Here is a 24,309-nt window from a genome sequence, read left to right as displayed (position 1 = left end):
GAAAATTTATTAGGCTGTTTACTTCCAAATTTTTATTTAAAAAATAAATAAAAAGGAGACAGAAATATGCAGCTGAAATACAGAGCTTCGTTTCCGTCCGTGATCATTTCCTGGAACTGATTGGTCACGAGATATGACGTCACTTACAGCTGCCCCAAGTTGTACTGTAACGACTATTGTGATGTAAAATAAAAATACACTACAAAAATTATACGTATATACGTTAATTTCTTATTAAAAGTGTAAGCATTAGCGCGAAGTTCAGGGGCATTTTCTCACACTATAACAACAATACACAAAAAAATTCGATTATGTAAAATTTTATTAAATTAACTCAAAAATGATGGATTTAATTCATTTTATAATTAACTTTTATATTATATTTATATGTCAATTTAATTGCGAATTAAGAAAGCAATGGGTTTATATAGATTTATTCCAGGTGGATATTATACTGTTAATGTGTTGCGTCAGTGCTGCGATACATAGTTTATGCAAGAAAGCACCTGATGTCTTCATCAGAAACTCGTAAGAAAAATGATGTTTTGTCCAATAGCCTGGAAGGAACTTAGCAGGTGTTTGAAAATAAGAAAATTATCATTATTTTCCAGAGGTCAAATTGGAATCCCTAATGCAATCAACCTTTGCTGAATGATAAGCGGGAAACCATTATTTACGAAATAGTTAAACAAACAGTTACACTTAAATTAACATTGTTTTTTTATATTGTTTAAGACGAATTTTCATGCTGTTTTTTATCTGTTGAAAAGCTTTTGTTTATCGCACGTAGGATGGGAGTGGAGGCTGAAGATCAAGATGTCTCTTCTCAACCGGAGGAAGAAACTCGAGAAAGTAAAAGTCCAGATAAAGAACAGATACTTAGCGAAGAATTGGAGAAACAAGAATCGACGAAGGACGAAGTGGACGGTGAGAAATTTCAAGATTCAGTCACAGAAGACAAGGAGGAGGAACCCGAAGAAGAAGAGACTGAAAACTGCACCCAAAAAAGTCCTAAATTAAAATTATGGAATAGGTAAGATTTAACGTGCATAAAAATCATAATTTAACGTATTTCCCACCCCCGTTTTACGCGCAAGTTTAATTTTTGTGTCGAAAATTGTTTCCGATTACGCTCGACAGATGGCGCGATATTGATGTTTTAAAATTCATATATTCGCCATTATTTAGCAGACACGTTATTTTTTGAAAGTAATAGCAATTTAATTTGCATGTCATGCAAGTACTTGTAAAAATGTTTTATTGTCGAAATAATAATTTATGAATATGTAGAATATATAAATAGCTAAATGATTAATGAAGCATATATTATAGAAAAACAATTCTCCATCCCGCATCCGACCTTACTACCTTTTAAGTAGGATGCCGGAGCATCGAAATAAGTCAATTAAACTGCGATCAATTCATTGAAAAATTAATTCTAATTAAGTTGATTTTAATTATTTTCTTCTTTAAATTTAAAAACTTCATAAATTGCGATTTATAGAGAAACTAATTCTAATTAAGATAATTTTAATTATTTCATCTTTTAATTTCTGTTAAAAGATGAAATTTCTTTTATTCAATTAAAAACTGTTTTTAATAAGTTTAGGCATAATTTAGTTCTATAAGTTTGTAAATATTTATAATTAAATTCTTAAAATAATTTACTTAAAATTTTTTNTAATATCAAATTTAATATTAAAAGTATTTATTATAAGGTATTATTAAAATTATTATTAAAAGTATTATTAAAATTAACCTTATAATTTTAAGAATCTTATTAAATGATTACAATTTAGTAAATGATGATAAAATTTAGGCCTAAATGTCATTAAATTTACCTTGAAAATAAATGCTTTTAAATTGATCATATTATACAATAAATCCTTATAGAAATGTTATATTAAATTATAGAAGAAATTATTAATTATAATATTAAAATTGGTATCATAATATACAGTAAAACCTGTTCAAAACGGAACCCGAATAAGAGGAAACCTTCCGATTTTCTGTGTTTAAACAAACTTGTTCAAAAAGAAAATCTGCTAAACCGGAAAAAATATTCGGTTTTCAAGTCCGGCTTACACAGGTCTTACTGTATAATATAATATTGAAATTATTAAATTACTTATGAACTATTGTATAAGAAATATTATATTATAAAAGAAATTTTATAGAAGACGTTTTATACACTGAAATATTATTATAGAAATGTAGAAAATTATAGAATAAATTCTGATTATTCTCAGAATAAATTTAGAGTTTAGAGTAGAGCGGAGAACCTTTTGTTAATGGTAAGGCCCATATCTCATTGAAGAATGATCTCATAAGGGTATACTTTCAACATAAATACACCAAAAATATATACAGTAAAACCTGTCCAAAGCGGAAACCTGCCTAAACGAGAATAATTCTTCGGAATGGAGTGACTTTTTATATTAAAATAAACCCTGCTCAAAACGTAAACCTGCCAAACCTGAAAAAATATACGTTACTGTGCGATTCCGGTTTACACAGGTTTTAAGGTGTATGTTTATATTTAGATAGGAATTTTTTTTAATTGGAAAAAGAAAATGAAACATATTTTTGTAACTCAAAATTTCTGATATTACGTTAAATTAAACTTGTAACCATTTTATACAATAAAACCTGTATAAGCCGGAATCACGAGGTATCGCATATCTTTTCCGGTTTAGCAGTGTTTCGTTTTAAACAGGTTTTTTTAAACACAAAATCGCTCCGTCCCGAAAAATTGTTCCGTTTAGGCAGGTTTCCGTTTTATTTCGGTTTCTTTTTGAACAGGTTTTACTGTATTATTATAAAACGCACTAGAAGCTACGAAATTAGTGAATCGTCATGAAATTAGAAAAATGAAGTAATTTATTATCGATTATTTCCTGATATTTGATTAATTGCAATTATTCATATTGTAAGAACCGTGATTGTGAATACAATTCAATTTCATACACGGTCAAACCTCTGAACAACTGCCGCTAAAATGGAAACATAAAAATGGCCGTTGTTTGGAGGTTATTTCTGTGCATTTCACAAAAACGTTCCCGAAAACGTGGCCGCTGTTTACAGGTGATCGTTATTGGAGGTTTGACTGATATTTTGATAAATTAAATAAATATTTGTAAACTTTCAAGTGTATGCAATTCTTTAAGAAAACTTGGTAATAAATTTGAATTTATTACAGTATTTACCATCCAATAAATCCTAAATTAAGAGTAATCTCACGACTTTCAGAGGACGTTGAAACGGGGTTACGATCTATCAAGTACAGTACACTGAGATAAAAATTTCAAACAATGTCTAGATAAACAAGATACAGTAAAACCTGTACAAACCGGAATCGCACGCTACTAATTTTTTCCGGTTTGGCAAGGTTTCCATTTTAAACAGGTTCTTTTTTATCACTCGGCCGTTTACATAGGTTTTCGTTTTGAACAGTTTTTTTTATAACCCAAAAAATCTCTCGATTCTGAAAAATTTTTTCCGTTTTAGGCAGGTTTCCTTTTCGTTCGAGTTCTGTTTACGGCAGATTTTACATATATATACTATACATATAACCATTTCATTAATGTTAATTGCTATCGGCCTAATTATTAATTGAATTTTAAATATTTTCTGCAAATTGTAATAAGAATGAATGCAATTTAAAACGGAGGATATTTGAAGAATGTTTTTACCTCATCAGTTATGATTCTATTGCGTAAACCTTTCCGATTTCACTAGGAAACATACTTGTGTTTATGAGGATCTCTCACGAGATCAATTGTCGTTGGTGTAGTTGATCCCGTGACAATCCTTCATCAATATGGACATATTCTCCTCGTAGGCCTCTACATATATCGTGTGATAAATAGATAAATATTATACTAAGCTGTTAATCGTTTCAAAATCAAAATTTCAAAGAAAAAACGCTACTAAATTACTACAATCTATTTAAATTTACTGTATTGTTTATTGAAGATTAATGATATCAAGCTAATTGCCATGGATATTTGCTTCAGCATTAACTACATACAATAAAACCTTCGTAAAGCGGAATATCATGGTACCGAATATTCTTTCCCAGTGGCGTACCGTAGTGGGGGCGGCAAAATTTTACAATAAATAACAATAATATCTTGTAAAAATTTGAAACATCCTAATCTATACTTGCATCGCGCCTACGATAGTGCTATCGTCCGAACAGTCCAGGAATCGGCTCGCCAGGTGAACTAGTAACTTTTTCATCCGAGGAGTTCCTGTAAAACCTGTTAACTTTTTTTTTTGCTTGTACGATTCATTCGCGTTCATATACACCACTAATATCCAATAGAACTATTTTAAACAGGTCGCTGCACTACCACCGAATTTTTCATTGCTTGTTCTGTGACAAAACTGAATTTTGGTCTTTTAAATTGAAATACCTAAATAAGGGGGCCGAAATTTTCCTCCGCCCCGGACGGCTGACACCCACGGTACGCCACTGTTCTTTCCTGTTTGGCAGGTTTCCGTTTTGAACGGTTTTTTCTTAAACAGAAAATCGCTCCGTTCCGAAGAATTTTTCCCGTTTAGGCAGGTTTCCGTCTTGGACAGGTTTTACTGTAATGCAATTATGGTTGCTAACAACAATCTAATTCTGTTTTATCATCATCGGTTATATTGAAATAATTTAATGTAAAATGTAGCCTGGGCGGATTTGGACATAAATTAAAAAAGTTGCAGCTAAGACCTCATGTTTTTATATGTATCAATATTTAGTGGAGAATAAGGGTTTGTTATGTTATAATTTAGGGTCACAAGTTTAAGTTCAACCCTATATAGCTAGGCTATAGATAAGGTTTTGCTTCATGTAACTCAATGATATTATTATTTTTGAAAAATATTATTATAATTAATTAATTTTTAAAATTTGTTCATAATTTTTAATAGCTTCCAACTAGTAACTAGACAAGCCAAATGCTAAAGTATTATTGTTATAAAGCTTATCATCCGTTAATACTATTTTTATAATGATTTTATCCTTTAAAATTTATAATTTCCATTATAATATAGATCTTTATATACAGTTAGATTTACAATTAGATTGATTCTATCCATTCACATCTTATTTTGCCTCAAGCAGTTTTGTTTGATTTCAATGCCTATTATTTGTACAAGTTTTTAAAAAATTATTTTTATGATAACATTGTATTGTATATAAATTTAAAACAGTTAAAACAATGGATAGATAATATTTAAACAAATAATTTTAATATAAAATAAAGCTTTATATGAAAACTGCAATTGTTTGACCTGTAGAAAATTATATTATTTATCAAATTCTTCCTTTTATTTATGCATAAACTGTATTTTCATAATAAAAAATATTAGTGATATTTATTATGAAACATTATAAAATTTCTGTAAAAACAAACTACAGATCAATAAAATCAGAAAGAGTCACTCTGCACTAAAATCTCTCCTGGATGTGGTTAGAACATTTGTTCTCATGTTACTACAGTTTCAAGTAACATAATAAAAGTTACCTTACAAATAATTATATATATATATGTTACTTTACATTAGTAGTAGTTAATATGAGCATTTATGTTACTTTATTATTAAGAAAACATATATATGTATATGTTTTCTTAATAATAAAGTAACATAATTGTTCATATTAGCTACTACTAATATACGTTTAATGTGCTAATTCTTAATAGTTTAAAAAAAAATTAATTAATATAGCAAATTTTAAAACATTATATTGCATGCTTTAAATGCTATTTTAAACTACAAAGTTTGTTTAGAATTCAGAAATTAATTGTCTAAAGAATTATAGAATCTGAAATATTTCAGTGAAGTGATAATATTGAATTATTTTAGTATTTTAATTTATATAATGTTTCTGTAAGGACATCTGTCAATAAAAATAATTCAAAATGATCCAAAAAAACTAAAAAAATTGGCTTAATTTTGATAAGTGAGAGATATTTCTTTAAAAAGAATTGATAGCAAATCATTTAAAGGGCTCCAGAGTTTAATTCATAGTAATTCTAGCTTGTTAACAGAATTAACATCTGGTTAATTAATTCTGTTATTTAAATTTTAGTCATATTATTCATTATTATAAACATTTGATGCCTAAAGATTCATTTTCAAAAATAAATAACAGTAATAATTAAAAGCAAATTAGACAATTCTAAAAAATCAATACAACTTCATTAAAGTATTTACCATTTATGAACAGGTCATGAACAGAAAAAAGGAAAGGTTAATGGCAATTTTACACCCAATTAATTTAAGCAGGATTTAAATAACTCTTGTAATTATTATTGAAGTGATAAAACAAATATTTTTTGCTACTTACAGCAATTATTTGTCATTTTAATAGTATTATATATCAAAAATTCATTTTAAATGTTAATTTCTTATAAGTATAGATAATAAATGTTATCAAATTAATGTATTTTCTTCCTAAAATTTGATAATGTACTTTGCTATTAATAATTAGAATGTTCACAATCTTGAATTAAAACAGAATTCAAATGAATAATTTTTAAAATTAATTAATTATTGCTTTAAAAAGTTTAAAAATCTAGAAAATTTGATCTTTTGTCTCCTTCTTCACTCCGTCTTTCTACCTCTTCTGTTAATATTTTATTAATTAGAATATTCACTTTAATTTCCATTTTATAATGAAAAACTTCAATTGATAACCATACTTCATTATATTTTAATCTTTCTACTCCTTTAAAGAACATTATCCTGGATAAAATAATGATTTTTTTTTTTCTTCAAAGAACAATTAGTATTATAGATCTACATTCATAAAATAATTAAGAAAATTTTTAAGAATTTTTCTAATTTTTACCCTGAAAATTCCTATATAATTTTCAATATAGAAATTAAGTTTTGTTACTATTTTTCTATAGAATTAAATTATATGAAAGTGGATTTTTCTATAATTATATAAAATTACAGAAGCATTTTTTATGAATATTTTCAGAATATTCGATATACATTTATTAAGATCTATAATATTTAGTCACGCGTTTTTTAAAACATTCCTGCATTGTAATGATTTCGTTATATTCTATACAAAATTTTGCAGGTGTTGACTCAAGGTTAACATTCACAATTTTTTTTCTTCTTTAAGCAGTAAATCGATGAGATTTTCGCATCAGACTATGGAAAAGATTGATTTTTCTTCTTTTTTATACGTTTAATTTTCAAATTTCTCGTCTCTAAAACTAGAAAATTTCAAAAATAAATTATTTTTATTATTCAATTTGAAAATAAAACATCAGAAACGTAAATTGGAATTATTAAAATATGCGAAAATTGAAGTTGCGACAAGAAAGATCGTACAGGGAAACCATTATGACTGTTGGAAGTCTTCACAGTTGGAAGGACTTCAAAACTATTTGTTAGGAGTTCATTCCGTTATAATTCTTGTATTTTCTTAGTTAAAAAATATACAATGGTTTCAAATGCCATTTCCTTTTTTTTGATGTATTGAAGATCCTCCAGACTGAGTAGATGGGTCTTTCTCGACTCTTGAGATGCCCTGATTTAAACAGAATATTCTATGTATATATAATAAGTGTTAGTTTAATTAAATATACACAGAGATCTCTCTCTATATTGTATTTCTCTTTAACCAGAGTCTATCAGAAGTGGACAAGCTGTTCAGCTTCTTGAGGTTCTTCAATGTATTGAAAACAATAAACTGGCATTCAATAACGAATCATCATCTTTAAAAATGCCAATTTAAGCTAAACGAGGTCTTATAAAAGAAGTTTTGTACATTTAAACACGAGAATTAATTATTGAAGCACCTCTGTAGATAATAGAATTAACTCATATTGAATATTCATGTATAACCAAGGACTCTCTGAGGTCGAGAGAGACTTTGCCCACTTGTTTGGTCCTCCAGTATATTAAAAGCTATAACGTAGAGTTAAGAGTTGTATTATACTTTTAAATAATAAAATTTGGCCAAAAAACACAAGAAATTTTTCTTAATACGCAAGAAATTCATTGGTTAACGAATGGTTTTAAGGCACGAGATAATTTGCTGACCTCCCTGTGATAGGGATTCTATCACAAATTTCAAAACAATATTTCTTAGATTAAAAATGATTATAAATTGTTATTTTTTAATAAAAAAAAATATATTAAATCTCAATCATTTGAATTGAAAAAATGTTGTATTAATGCTACATACAAAAATTAGACCATGGAGCATTTCAACATCAACTGGATTTAAAACAAATATTTAAGTTTTACCTAAAAATAATTATAATTTTACTCGAAATCAGTTCTTTTCATGCTTTTTTTCTTCTTAGATATTTTGATAAGAGAATCGAGAATGTATTGTTTGTAAATTTGTTCCAAATAAAGAGAGGTTTTGACATACTTTAAGAGTAGGTTGACACGTATGAATTAATAATGGCATTTGATATGGTAATTAATTATTTTAATGATCTATTAACGAGAATTCTATTTAATTTTCGTAAAAAAGTACTTTAATAAAGCTTAATTAATTATTTTAAATTAAAACAATTATCGTTGCAATTCGTTCATCAAGGTCTTTCAAGACAAAGAATTGATTTTTCTTTAAAGTAACGTCTTTAAAGTTCTTGTAAGGAATATTATTAAAATTAAACTTAAAAATTATTATATTTAGTTATATAAAAATAAAATTGCGATGATTTAGCTTTGAATTTTTCATTAATTCAAGCTAATTGTGTTGCAATTTTTAAATTTCAGACCGCCTTTCTGTCTGTCCTTCCTTAATCTCGAGATTGAAGTTAGATAGATGAAACTCGAGACCAGATATAGAAAGACTAAAGGCAGGAGGTCCCGATTATCTGTTTGAACTTTTCTTTACTACAACACAGTTTTTTTCCGTACGAATCATTGTTTCGACTTCTACGAATTGTTTCATCACGAGCAATTATTTCCACCTCGTCATACTATTTGATTTTAAGAGAAAACGGCCAGACAAACAGCCGGAAAATAGAAGATAAGTAGGGATATTGAACTATATATATCGATCTGTACTTAGATCAATACATATCGATACAAATCGATCGTGATCCAAGAGCGATTCTAGAAAAATTTTCAAAAGGATTGTAATAAAAGCTGAAGGTTACTTTCATATACTGTATTTATAATTTTAGCGAAATAACAAGCTGAATAATATTTTAAATTATAATTTTATATGAATATATATGATTTCCTATATTGAATTTTGACGTAACGCCATGATTTAAATTCAAATTTTTAAGTACTCGTAATGATTTTTAAATGTTTAATGCCGTTCATATGTAGATAAAGTAATTTTCTATAAATAAATATCTTGAATATTCTAGAATATTTTTGTAGAAACGAATATTTTATGTCATAATAATTATAAGCACGTTGCAATATATATTTATCTGGAAAATCTTTTGAAAAGATCAACAAATTAATTCACTTTATACAGTGTTAATTTAAATTTTAAATTGGATTTTCAGCGAAAAAATTTATTCTAAATGTATTATTGTATTATCTCTATTAAACTCCTAATTATTTACAAAATTAATCTAACATAAATTAATTTTATTGAGTTATATATCAAACTTTTCCCTTTGCAAAGTCAGAAAAGATTAAGGAATTTCGAAAAATTTCGTGCAATTAAAGTGAAATTTCTACCATTTTTCTTTTTATCTGTCTTATTTAAATCAATTGTGATGTATATTGAAGCAAAATATTGTAAATTTTTAATTCATAAATCTTATAGGCTATATTTGATTCTTAATAACCAATAAAGTGTGTGTATTTGAAGCTGCTGATAATATCAGGCCCTAAATTGCCTATGGCCATACCTGTAATAAGTTTTTAAAAAGTTAGTTTATTAAATTATTTTCTAAAAATATATTATAGTGAATATTCGGTAAGAAATTTATATTACTGCTGAACTAACAAACGGTAACACAGGAATTCAACGTGTCGATTTTGCTCTACTGTTGATGCCTATTGTTAAGTGATGCCCAAAAAAACAATAAGGATTCAACAAATTAGATTTAACTGACAATATTATATCTAGAAATCTTAATATATCTTATATATTCGAAGAATATATCTCGAGATAACCGAATAATTACGCTTACAGAAATCATGAGTCTAAGATAAGAGCCGTTTAAATAATTTATCCAATATAAGTTATAGAATGGAGATTGTTGATGAGATAAATTGATAAACAGGCACTTCTTAAGCAATAAAATAGGTTATCATATTAAGAGAATAAATGAATCCTTAATTATTCTTCCATTATTTGACTCAGCTTTTAAAAGATATCATCAAAGATGCTAAGTATCATGAAAGATTAATCAAGTAATTTTTTTTATTTCCTTATAAATAATTATTATGTACAGCATTAATTCAATCATTTTATGATAAACATCTCATTAAAACTAAATTATTATGGATAAAGATCGCAAGTTAATTTAAATTGCAAAAATAAAAAAAAATTCAGTTAAATGGTATGAAGTTTGTAAATTTTTTCCTGTATTTTATTATATATATATATAATAAAATGTCTTTTACCGATCTGGACCGAGTTATTCTCTAAAACTCTGCGGGAAATATAGACTACCATGACACTTGAACATCCCACTCCTCTCCTGATTTCATCCCTCTTATTAACCGATTCTTTGATTGTTCGCACCAAAATTTTTCGAGTTACTCTCTAGAACAGAATTCTGCAGAAAACATAAGCAAACATAACACCTGGCCACTTCTGATTTCATCCCCCTCTCAACTCCTAAACTCTTTAACCAATCTGCACTAAATTTTTCACAGTTACTCTCTAGGACCCTGCGGGAAATGTAGGCTACCATGAACCTGTTTACCTCACTCCTCCTCTTGACACTTCGTGATAATCGTAACAATGGTAGGCTAAAATAACCAAACTTTTAATGTCCTAACTAATTTTAATGCCTGTCCTTATTACTTTTCGCCCCGACATATCTACTAGTAAAAAATATATTAGAATTTATAACATTGTTATATCTTGTATAAAACAGCACAGAAATATATATAAAAATAAAAATTAATTTAAAAAAATTCTAATTTGGTCAAAGAAACCGCCGAAGAAGTGAGGTAAACTATGGACGAGGAGGAAATCCTTATTACAACTTTTGAAATACGTTTTTAGAGAAATAATTAAAATGTAAAACTACAGTCAAATTTCTGAACAACTGACACTGACGGGAGCATTAAAAAAACCGCTGTATAGAGATTCTGTTTGCGTTTTTGTTCAAAAACAAAATTTCCTGAAAAAATGGCCGCTGTTTAGAAGTGTTCATTATTGTTTAAAGTTTTCTTTAATGAAATAAATCTATGGAATACTTAATTTATAAGTAGTTAAGATAATAAATATTTCCATATATATTTTAAAATTAAGATCAAATTAAGGTAGTAATTATACACCGTTCTTTTTATTAGAATGGTGTATATTTACTACCTTACTTTGACGTAATTTTAAACCACCCCATTACAGAAGTATAGGAATGACGTCAAACTTACGTTAACGCGTACACAATTCTGACAAAATAAATGCATCTTTATCGATCATACAACTCAAAACGAACTTAAAATGCGTTATTAAGTAACATATAACTTATATTAATTATGATAGGGTCTAAATGCAAAGAAGAGTTTAAAGTGATTACCTTGAACCCAACAAACTCTGACCACGCCATAATTTGCATTTAGTTTCACCGTTTTCATTTAATTTTTATTCAAATTATTAAGGTTAACAGGAAATGACATTTTTATTCAAATTATTGAAGTAAACAGGAAATGACACCTTTTGGATAAGTGATAATCACGTGAGAAACTAAGAAATTGTGCCATTCCTTTCAGAATTATTTCACTTTTCATAATCATTTATCATTATTTGTATAAAAAAGAGGTCTTAGAATTATATTTTTGATATAAAAAACTAAATTTTGATGTCCCAAGTAGAGGGACCATCAGGATCATTTGATCTTGCTGGTCCACCTGAGTATATCATTATATACAAAATCAGATAGATAGGGCTACTTGGACTTGCTGACTCTATCTGAATCTGCACGTAATGATGCTAAATAACATCTTTGGATGGATGAAATTTGCATAAAGATCGAGTAAACTGCCCTGGGGAACCGGAATCGAACCCGAGAGTCGAACAACCCTAAAAATTCTTCGGGGGATTGTCAATGAAAAGTCGGGCCATGTCCCTCACCATCCGGCTACTCATATTGTTGATCTGATGAGTATGTTTAAAAGGCGTTCTTAATGCCCACAAGACGGGAAAGCAACACCCATAGGTCCACAGGCCAATGTTAAAGCAAATTAGAATCTTAAATACAAAAGTTTGGTTAAGGTTTCTTAATTGTGAATTATATATCCAATGAAATAATAGATAAAAGTAGATTACAATTAAAAATTTGAGTTGTAAACTTGAAATTCTTTATTCCAAGAAGAAGATTGCCCACTAATGGTCCAGTGGATAAAAGCAATGAACACTGGTAGTTGGTCATGGGTTTGCGCCTGGCCAACCGGTCGGCCATGTTGTCTTTTCCGGGTTTTCCTCACGTTAGTAACAACTAAATAGGGGTCATTTTCCAGTAGAAAGTCCTCCCGGGAGGCATCTCCCGTTGGCAGTGTCGCGTTGCCGTAAAGAAAAAACCAAACCAAATCCAAGAAATAAAGGAAATACAAAACTATAGAATTTCATTTATTATATAATTGTGTTCTGCATAAGAAATTAATTCTACATTCTTTATTCTTCTTATTATATTTAATGCTACGACACGTTATCCTCCTCAAAATATAAGAAAGGTTTAATTAAAAAAAAAAAAACTGTTCTTAGTAATCAATAAAAGAGAAATTAGAAATTTATAAAGTTAAATGTGACAAGATATTTTCTTTAAAAAATCCCAATTTTTTAAATCTTAATAATAGTACAAAATGCAGAAATCAATTCGAAAAATGCTTCAAATATCCATAATGAAGCATAGAAATTATTTTATAAATTCAAATTTACAGGATCGATTAGTATTTTTCTACACAATTCCAAAGTTTTAGAGTAAAAAAAAAAGCCAAATCCAAAACTACTTTATTATTATTAACTGTCTCCCCTCACAGTTCTATTTTAGTCTATTTGCCCTGTCAGGAATGCCATCATCAAACTTCGCCATCTAACATATAACAGATTTCTTTTCCTAAATTAGAAAGGCATTCAAAATATATTTTATTTAGAATATAATTACTATATATTATAGTCTATAATATATTACACCAATATATTATACTATAAGCCATACGGCAGGACACATTGCATCCATTATCGTGGGTTTATCCGCTACGAGGTCTATTAAAATGATTGAAAAATGGGAGACGATACCTTGATTATGGCTACCCATAATAAAGTATGCTGTTTGAACGGTGTTCGAACCCGGAGTCATGATCGCATCTTACCGTGCGCCGGCCACGCATTCTTTTATAAACACAATATTCAATGTTAGTATTATGCATATTGTACTGTATAATGAGCATAGTTTAAGAAAATGTAATGTTATGAGCATAACTTATAGTTATTACGAGCATTAGTTGGGTGTTCGATCGAATAACCAACCAATCACACAGCACAAGAACTATCTGCAACACAAGGGCGATCTGCCAAGGGGTATGCCTCCCGGATGGATTTTCTATGGGAAACTGACTCTTATTTAGGTGTTAGTCACGTAAAGAAAATCCGGGAAACTCCAGGTGGCCAGCTCGCTGGTGAAGCGCGAGCCCGTGACCAAATTGGAATGGATCGTTTTTAGTTTGGCGTGGTTTTCAGTGTGGGTTACATTTCCCTTTTCAATTCGATATTATGGATACGTGACTTGGGGTAACTTAGATTGATTGGAGGATGGTTAAGGGAAAACGGAGTTTCCGTCTGTATTCAAGTAAACATAAAAATCCAGATCGATTCATAGCAGCAAAGAACTTCTAATAAAGTTAGAATTTAAACGATTTAATTCAGTTTGAATGAATGTGTGTGACATTTATATCATTAATTTTTAATTAACTTATATCATTAGAAGAATTCTGATGTTTAAATGAAGACAAATGTTCTCAGATAAAAATCTCTGAAGGAGAGATTAATGGTTAAAATTTCTTCTCCAGTATTCTATTCGCCATTATTATAATTTATTTTACTTGACATTATAATTAAATACAGTATAACCACATTAATCTTTGAGCATTGGCATTCACAATTTACCCATAAGTGCTATAATAAATGCAAATTTATGTAATGTATAAGATCTATAAAATGTGAAATTTGTTTGTAAATTTAGTGTAAAATTTTCTAAAATAATAATTAAAATTTTACTTTTACAGATTATTTAAACGCGGAAAAAAGTTGAAAATTCAAGAAGCCGATCTTCAAGATACGGAAGCAGGTACCGAGCTTCTGGTTCACACCAAAGAAAATGAAATACAGAATTCATCAAATAACAAAGACGAAGATGAAATGAAGAAGAACAGAAGTGGAACTGACGTCACACTTACTGTTACGGATGATCAAGAGGGAGCACCAGAAGATGACAACAAAGACAGAAAAACAACTGATCAGTCACGAGCAGTACGAAGACAAGTTATTTTCGGGAGTATTTTCGTGTTATTTGTAATAGTGGCCATAACCCTGGCTAGCATTTTAGGAAATAAATCCAGTTCCGAACCGGAAGTCAGGCTAGCACCCGTCACTCACGTGGACTGTGGAGCTGTACAGGGAGTCATTGAACACGGTGTTTATGTTTTCAGAGGTATACCCTACGCTTTACCACCAGTTGGAGATTTACGTTGGAAGCCATCAGAAATGGTATCAGATATAAGAGATTGTTGGTCCGATACTTACAACGCCATGTATCCAGAAAATTTATGTTATCAAGCCCCAATAAAGGGCCGTGAACTTAATTTTAGCGAAGATTGCCTTTATTTAGATGTAATTACACCGGAACCATCGAGAGCCAAACAGAAACCCGTTGTTGTATATATTCCTGGGAGTTCATTGCTAGGTTACACAGAAGAGGATATAGATTGGAGGCCACATCCGAGACTGGCAAAAGAAAAGGATGTTGTTTTTGTAATTTTAAATTATAGAACCAATATATTTGGTTTCTTAACACTCGATTTGCTGTCTGCACAAGAAAGATCGCCCATATCCGGTAATTACGGTTTGCACGATCAATTAGCTGCTCTTAAATGGGTTCAAAGAAATATCGATGCGTTTGGTGGAAATCCTGAAAAGGTGAATAGGAAATCCTGTGAAATATTCAATGTAAATTATTAAAAATTAAATTTATTATTTTTTTTGTGTATTTTAGGTGACAATTTTTGCTCATAATTCAGCTGCAATAGCACTTTTGTCATCGAGAAAGAGTCATGGTCTGTTTCATCGTGTGTGGCTAACTGGCTTCCCTGCCAAATTTACAAACAAGACGTTAAATCAAACAAATGAAGAAAATTCTGAATTTTTAAAGTAAGTTTTCTTTGTTTATACAAATCTTCACAATTCTCAAATATATTATTTAAATTTATTTATTACGACTTTAATAATTTTCCTTTTACAAGCTCTTCTCTGTTCTTACATAAATATTGATTAAATAATTAATATTTTAAAAAATAACTTTTAGCTTTGAATCCGTGTTAATTTATTGTTCAGTATTTAAAATATAAAGTGACGCTTCCCCCTGCTAATTCCTTAGAAGGCCTAAAGGAAAGAAGCGTTGTAGAGTGGGAGAGAGCGTGTATACTGCAAGAAATTAAAGGAAAAGAGAACATAGATGATGCAGAGAAGGTTTGGATTTTTAAAGGTCTAGTTAAAGACAAGGATTCTTTCCTAATACATAGAAATGGTATCTAAGACATAAAAGTGTAAGCACATAAAGACTACAAAGTGAACAGAGGAACGTATTGCTGAAGTTATAACGAGACTTCTCCTTTTGTTTGCTTGTTGTATTTTAATATGTTATAGTATTTTGCTTATTTATAGGTGAGTTTCATCATGGAACCCTATAAAGCCGGCTACGGTTATACCCTTAATGGTATAAGAGGCTGTCCATAAATTACATCTGCAATTTTTTTTTTTGAAATTTTTACTCCCCCCTCCCACCAGTTTGTCCATGTTTCCATAACCCCCTCCCCCTCTCTTTGGATATCCAACAAAACTTAATCCCCTCAGAATCTTTATCATTTTTGAATAATAAAATGCATAAACTGTATAAAAACTTTAATGAAATAAAACGGACGTCCATTGAAGTTTTATCTCCCCCTCCTCCTTGTCTGATCCGTCATAACCTCCTCCTCCCCCCTTCCAGTGTGGACTAATTTGTTGTGTTTAGCTTTAATAAATGTATGCAGAATAAGTAATAGAGCAGTTAGACGTTTTAACATAACGATTTTATTAACAGCATATAATAATATGCCAATGTACAATATTTAAAATCAAGAAACAAAAATTAGGACAATTTTTCAAAGTGCTGTCCATTTACATCAAAGCATTTATCGATTCTTGTCATAATAAGGAGACTTGAGTATGAAGAAAAGCAATTATCGACGTTACACAGCCGAAACAATATCTATAATTACGATTCTCCATACTTTTAACCATTCAAAACAAAATAATTCCCGTATATGCTGACGAATAAGAGGATCCACCGGCATATAATACACACCCTATTTTCAGATATCCGACAAATATAATACACGTAATTACATAAAAGTAAATTCAATTTAATAATATACTGTATGGATCCATTATTAGTTTATTAAAAGTATTCACTTACTCTACATCGTACATTATATCAAAGAAATTTGTATAGGTTATAGTATACAGTGGGTGATCGGATAACGAACATAATCCGTTCCAAGAATTTGTTCGTTAACCGATTATCGATTTACCATAGGTTTTAATGGGAATTTAATTAATTCGTTCTGGAGACTTCCAAAAATAAAAAAATATATAAATTTTCTTACTACGTTTATTTATATGTAACAATAAAAATACATACATACACAGTCTTGCATTTTTATTAGTCATGTTTTTTCCGTTTGAAATGGGTTAAAGAATCTGTCTAATGTCGATTGCTTTTCTCTCTTCTTCAGGATTTTTCGTAAGTAATTAATAGAATTGCAATTGTAGAAATCCCCAAGCCTCAACCTGGTTCGAATGCCATTCTAAGACCATTGTTCTGACATCCTCTCACTTCAAAGGATCTTTAATAACAGATATCAGCATTAATCCTCTTTTTCAGAAGAAGAAAACATATCTCGCCAAGTTTCCTGGTGTTCTTCAATCAAGAGTTCTTGGCGTTCTTCTGTCATCAGATCCGTTTCAGGTTCCATTATGAACTCTTTGATGTTCTTTATTTCTCAGATGTGATTTTTGTTACTCCTTTAGCCACTTGAGTCTTCTTGATTATATAGTATTTTTCTTAAATAAGATTGAACTGTGTAGACCTGTTCACACCATACTACCCAGAAACATGGAACATCTGTCCACTCTCTAACTTTGCTATTATACTCACACCTTTCGAAAATAAAAACAGATGCAATACTTAACGAGTGCCTACCCGACAGTCTCGCAAATACATAAAAAAATTGTTTTGTCAGAAAAATAAAAGGCTGGAATTTCAAGGGAGAGTTTCAAAGTTTGGAGTAATACTACCCGATCAGTATATACCAGCTTGAGCATCGATGTCGACGTCTCCCACACTCCGAAAAGTTTTGAATTGTTTCCCGAAGACAAGGGAAGACAATTGGTATTCATTATTTTACATCGCTTCTTCTTGTGTTCGTTATCCGATCATGTGTTCATTGTCCGAACATAAAAATCTTTCGCAAAAGTGTTTGTTATCCGATTTGTTCGTTAACCGATCACCACTGTATTTCAAATCAAACATAAATTCACATTTGAAAAAATAATTTAAAATAAATTTTAAAAAATTTTCTTAAACAGAGATGATGAATCTTTATAAGATACCAATACTGTGTGAATATTTACTAAAAAAATTTATTATAGATATTTTAATATTTACACTAAATTTATAAGGGAAAATTAATACAGTGTATAGTATATGTCCTTATTAAGTTACTGTAGTAAGAGTACTTTGTATAACTAAATAATATATATTAAGTATATTAATATTTTATTACTACAATTATTTTTGAAAATACTTAAATTATTGATAACTATTATGTTTAATACAGAAAAAAATTTATAACTGTATTTCATGGATACCAATAACAAGCTTTAAGATCATATGGATAACTATGTAAAATTTAAATATGCTTATGAAAACATAAGTATTTAAATATATGATATAATCAATCTTTATAAGAAACTATTAAAAATGATGTAATAACATTATGTGATTCAATGAAATCACATTCATATTGGTCAAAATCTAATTTATAAATAATAAAGACTATGCATATATATTAAAATTTTGATTCACGAGACTAAGAGTAATAGATAATTACTTTAGTCTCGTATTGCATTACAATGAATCTGCATAATTGTCAAATGATTGTAAACTATAATTTGTGTAAATGTTGAGTTTAAAACAAAAGTATAGGTAACCTTCAATATATGCAATTAATTGGATTCCAAAAATATACAGCATATATCAAAAATACAATTGAAATTGCACATACAGTATTGAAGTTAACAATCAACGAGAAGAGAATTAATTTGTGAATTAGGTCTTTAAGAATATATCTGAAATTATTTCTACATTTATATTCACTTGAGTAGAGTAAAAATATGGGAATGAAGAAATGTTTATTGAAGAATTATTAATTAATTAATTAAAGATTTTAGACAGAGTACAGTATAGTTACATATAAAAATTAAAACAAATTATGGAAAATAACATTAAAAATTGATTAGTGTATGTTTAGACCAACAATTACAGTAGCCAATAAATAAATAAATAAATAAAACATGAAATAAAAAATTTTAAAAACCAAACAAAATATTTATCAAGTGTTGCCTGCACAGTTGATACATTTTTTTTTCTTTTTGTAGTGTTTCCTGAAAAAGCTAAAGAATTAAAACAGAAATTACACTATCCAAATAAGATCACTGCACTAGGAAAATTAAGTTTCACTTTTTCCAACTAACTAATAGTGAGCAGGAGTGATGAGAAGGGATTGGTTCAGCATTACAAGCTCTTAGCTCNGCTTTTCTCTCTTCTTCAGGATTTTTCGTAAGTAATTAATAGGATTGCAATTGTAGAAATCCCCAAGCCTCAACCTGGTTTGGATGCCATTCTAAGACCGTTGTTCTGACATCCTCCCACTTCTTCAAAGGATCTTTAATAACAGATATCGGCATTAATCCTCTTTTTCAAAAGAAAACATATCTTGCCGAGTTTCTTGGTGTTCTTCATTCAAGAGTTCTTGGCGTTCTTCTGTCGTCAGATCTGTTTCGGGTTCCATTATGAACTTTTCGATGTTCTTTATTTCTTAGACGTGATTTTTGTTACCCCTTTAGCTGTTTGAGTCTTTTTGAATATACAGTATTTTTCTTAAATAAGATTGAACTGCGGTCTACTGTAGACCTGTTCATACCATATTGCCCAACATCATCTTCCTACTCTCTACCTTTGCTATTATACTTTCACCTTTCGAAAAGAAAAACAGACGCAAAACTTAACGAGTGCCTACCCGACAGTCTCGCGAATACATATAAGAATTGTTTTGTCAGAAAAATAAAAGGCTGGAATTACAAGGGAGAGTTTCAAAGTTCGGAGGAATACTATCCGATCGGTATATACCGGCTTGAGCGTCGACGTCGACGTCGACGTCTCCTGCACTCCGAAAAGTTTCGAATTGTTGCCCGAAGATAAGGGAAAACCAATCGGTATTCATTATTTTACGTCGCTTCTTCTTGTGTTTGTTCTGTGGGGTGTTCTTTATCCGATCATGTGTTCGTTGTCCAAACATAAAAATCTTTCGCGAAAGTGTTCTTTATCCGATTTGTTCGTTAACCGATCATCCACTGTATTCTTGATTAATATGAACAATATAATACATATTTAACATTAATTAAATTTATGAAATAAAAGAAAATAACAAGTATTCTATAGCCAAAATTTTTACTTTTTTGGACTCTGAGACCTCGAAACGTCGAGAAATGCAAAAAAGTGGGGGGTCTTTTTATGTATTGATATGTAAGAATGTTAGTGTGTGGGGGGCACGATTTTGTTTACTCACTTTCAAGCTTAATAACTCCTGTGTCTTTTGTCAAAAATTGTTGAAATTTTGCAGGATGGTTTGGGTATAAGGGAGAAATAGTTATAGAAATTTTCAAGAAAATCGGACTTTTAGTTCGGGAGGTATGGCCTCCGCTTTCTTAATATCTCCCGAACAAATCTGAAGACTTAAAGGTAATGATAGCAATTATCAGGGATGAAAACAAAGAATGTTAAGAAAGTCCATTAACAATGTTGCCAGCTTTTTTCTAGACTTTTTTTAAACATTCCGATATTAAAAATAAAGATAACAGCTTAATAAATTATTATTATTATTAATTTTTTTACTGTAAAGCATTTCACATCTTCATTTAATAATCCTTTATAATTAAATTTAAGAGGAATGCAATAAAACAACTCTTTTAAATAATTTACTCGACAATTAATGCTTTTGTTTATTGTTCATTTAAACTAATGAAAGTGTAACAAACGAGTAAAAACAATAAAAATAAAATATACTACAGTATAATTTAATTTTTTACTCTTTTGTTTTAACTTTATTTTCCTTTAAAAATTCTACAGTTTATTATTATTCCTTTCTCTTTATTTTTCATTGTATAAATTTTAAAAAATTAATTAGTATTTTTTAATGACTTGTAGAATTTTATTTTATTATTCTTATTTTCATTTTTAACTGCCTAGATTAATTTTAATTTAAAAATTACGAATTAACTAAGATAACCTAATTACTATTCCTCTTGGAATCCGTCGAACCTCTGATAACAGCCACTCCCAAAAACGGCTAATTTTCAAGAACTTTTTTTAAAATTTTGAACAAAATAAAGGCCACTATTTTATTGGTCGTTGTTTACAGGTTCGACTCTATTTGCGTTAAAATTATATAAATCAGGAAGAAGGCGTGATTATAAAGATATGTAAAGTTAAATTTATCAAATATTCAAAATAATTATGAATATTCTGTTTTCGTATAATTAATTATTCGGGTTTTTTTAATTGTTAATAAGCAAAAAGACGTGATAAAAATTGCTAAAGAAACATTAAACGAGCGGTTCGTGTTATTCTTTAAAAGATTTTCCAAGAAAATAAATTTATATTAAGTGGACAAGATGCGTAATAAATAATAGTAACGTAGGAGACCGTTCCATTTTATTTATAGTTTATTATAGTGTTCAGTTGATGTAGGTTGACCATTGCAAAAATCTACTCCTACTGATAGTTAGTAGGAGTAATTTTGCAACCGCCAACCTAAAAATAATTAGCTCATGACTTTATATAGTAATTTTAAATTTATTATACAAGTAAACAAAACAATATTGTATAGGGCCCTAATACCTTTGTATGGGAACCATAGCAGTTTGTTCCTTTTGCCTCTCTTCTGGGCATCTCTGATGCCCATTACGGATTAGATTATGCAATTATTTAGAGAAAACAGAACTTTCTTTCAAAAATACATAATTAAATACTATAAAAATACTGAAGAATATTGAGGGAATGGAAGAAAACTGGCAAGAATTTGAGGTAAACAAAGTTTGGAATGCAGAAGGGAATGGAGGGAACTGACTCATCTAAACCAACAATATGTTAGAGCAGGAAATAGAAAATGACGTTGATTCTTAAAAATGAAATATTATAGAAATTGAAGTAGTGTTTAATGAATTATTATAAACTCAAATGTATTTACAGAATCTAATTTTTAAAGAGTAACTTTCTAGAATTTGATTTCTCAGGAGTAACGTTCCTAGACTGGGATCTTTTTCTTTCTATAAACTCTAAATAATTGAGATACTATTGTAGGGTCTAACATCTAAGTAAGGACCAGTTTTCCATAGAAAATTTTTCCGGAAGACATCCCCTTTGGCAGTTCGGTTGCGTGTTGCGTTGCCATATCCCACCAAAGCAATTGCAATATCTATGAGGCTTGACACCCCTTTTTTCAATCGTTTCCATAATTAATTAATTTGTAACAATTGATATTCTAGTTTATAACAGTTTACTTAGGTTTCATATTGTGAAAGAGCATCAATTTATTAACTTTGTTTTCTGGTATAAACAGGTTATTGTACGTTAACCTTGTAAGAATGAAGGTTCTTACACAACATTTACGAGGAAAAACTATATAAAAATAATTATTTTAAGTGGCAAAACTGTCAAAATTTTCTGTATAAACAGGTGATTTTATAAATGTCAGTTAAATTATTTTATATTTAAACTCTTCTGACCTAAACTATAGCTATTTTTGGAAAACTTGTTTATCTACTCATCGTTCATTTAGTCATTCCTCACGATATCTTCAAGAAAATTTGCATAAGGTTAACAAAGACAGGTTCTTTATTTATATTTAGATGCAGTCCTATGACATTTTTGAGTCAATATATTAAATTAAATCGTATAAAATAGATCAAATTTACGTCCTAGATTAATTATTTCCATTAATTTTTATAGGAATATCAAATGCGAGACACTCAGTTGTATGATGAACAAGACAGAAGAAGAAGTATTTACAGCAATCCCAAAATTTTGGCTTAAAGAAAGAGTTGCAGATCTTCCTGAAGAAAATGAAGAACCTAATCCAACATTAATAGTTCATGATGGTTAATTATAATAATTTATTTGCATTATTTAAAATATAAAGTGACGCTTCCCCCTGCTAATTCCTTAGAAGGCCTAAAGGAAAGAAGCGTTGTAGAGTGGGAGAGAGCGTGTATACTGCAAGAAATTAAAGGAAAAGAGAACATAGATGATGCAGAGAAGGTTTGGATTTTTAAAGGTCTAGTTAAAGACAAGGATTCTTTCCTAATACATAGAAATGGTATCTAAGACATAAAAGTGTAAGCACATAAAGACTACAAAGTGAACAGAGGAACGTATTGCTGAAGTTATAACGAGACTTCTCCTTTTGTTTGCTTGTTGTATTTTAATATGTTATAGTATTTTGCTTATTTATAGGTGAGTTTCATCATGGAACCCTATAAAGCCGGCTACGGTTATACCCTTAATGGTATAAGAGGCTGTCCATAAATTACATCTGCAATTTTTTTTTTTGAAATTTTTACTCCCCCCTCCCACCAGTTTGTCCATGTTTCCATAACCCCCTCCCCCTCTCTTTGGATATCCAACAAAACTTAATCCCCTCAGAATCTTTATCATTTTTGAATAATAAAATGCATAAACTGTATAAAAACTTTAATGAAATAAAACGGACGTCCATTGAAGTTTTATCTCCCCCTCCTCCTTGTCTGATCCGTCATAACCTCCTCCTCCCCCCTTCCAGTGTGGACTAATTTGTTGTGTTTAGCTTTAATAAATGTATGCAGAATAAGTAATAGAGCAGTTAGACGTTTTAACATAACGATTTTATTAACAGCATATAATAATATGCCAATGTACAATATTTAAAATCAAGAAACAAAAATTAGGACAATTTTTCAAAGTGCTGTCCATTTACATCAAAGCATTTATCGATTCTTGTCATAATAAGGAGACTTGAGTATGAAGAAAAGCAATTATCGACGTTACACAGCCGAAACAATATCTATAATTACGATTCTCCATACTTTTAACCATTCAAAACAAAATAATTCCCGTATATGCTGACGAATAAGAGGATCCACCGGCATATAATACACACCCTATTTTCAGATATCCGACAAATATAATACACGTAATTACATAAAAGTAAATTCAATTTAATAATATACTGTATGGATCCATTATTAGTTTATTAAAAGTATTCACTTACTCTACATCGTACATTATATCAAAGAAATTTGTATAGGTTATAGTATACAGTGGGTGATCGGATAACGAACATAATCCGTTCCAAGAATTTGTTCGTTAACCGATTATCGATTTACCATAGGTTTTAATGGGAATTTAATTAATTCGTTCTGGAGACTTCCAAAAATAAAAAAATATATAAATTTTCTTACTACGTTTATTTATATGTAACAATAAAAATACATACATACACAGTCTTGCATTTTTATTAGTCATGTTTTTTCCGTTTGAAATGGGTTAAAGAATCTGTCTA

General features: G+C 29.4%; 1 protein-coding gene across 1 annotated transcript in view; it reads left to right on the top strand.

Annotated features, from left to right (window-relative positions):
* The window catches only part of LOC111640511 (neurotactin-like), a 31,906-nt gene that overhangs the window by 5,465 nt on the left and 2,132 nt on the right, over window positions 1–24,309 (top strand). The window contains exons 2-5 of the mRNA XM_023386523.1: window positions 791–1,033; window positions 14,401–15,310; window positions 15,387–15,541; window positions 22,722–22,870. Coding sequence (XP_023242291.1) covers window positions 792–1,033; window positions 14,401–15,310; window positions 15,387–15,541; window positions 22,722–22,870 — 1,456 coding nt within the window. The 5' untranslated portion in view covers window position 791. The remainder of the gene's footprint in view (window positions 1–790; window positions 1,034–14,400; window positions 15,311–15,386; window positions 15,542–22,721; window positions 22,871–24,309) is intronic.

The sequence above is a fragment of the Centruroides sculpturatus genome, unplaced genomic scaffold, assembly GCF_000671375.1.
Source record: "Centruroides sculpturatus isolate CEXI.00-Female unplaced genomic scaffold, Cexi_2.0 scaffold1233, whole genome shotgun sequence".
NCBI classification, from domain to species: Eukaryota; Metazoa; Arthropoda; class Arachnida; order Scorpiones; family Buthidae; genus Centruroides; species Centruroides sculpturatus.
Note: the sequence above shows the minus strand (reverse complement) of the source record. Positions and strands in the feature narration are given on the sequence as shown.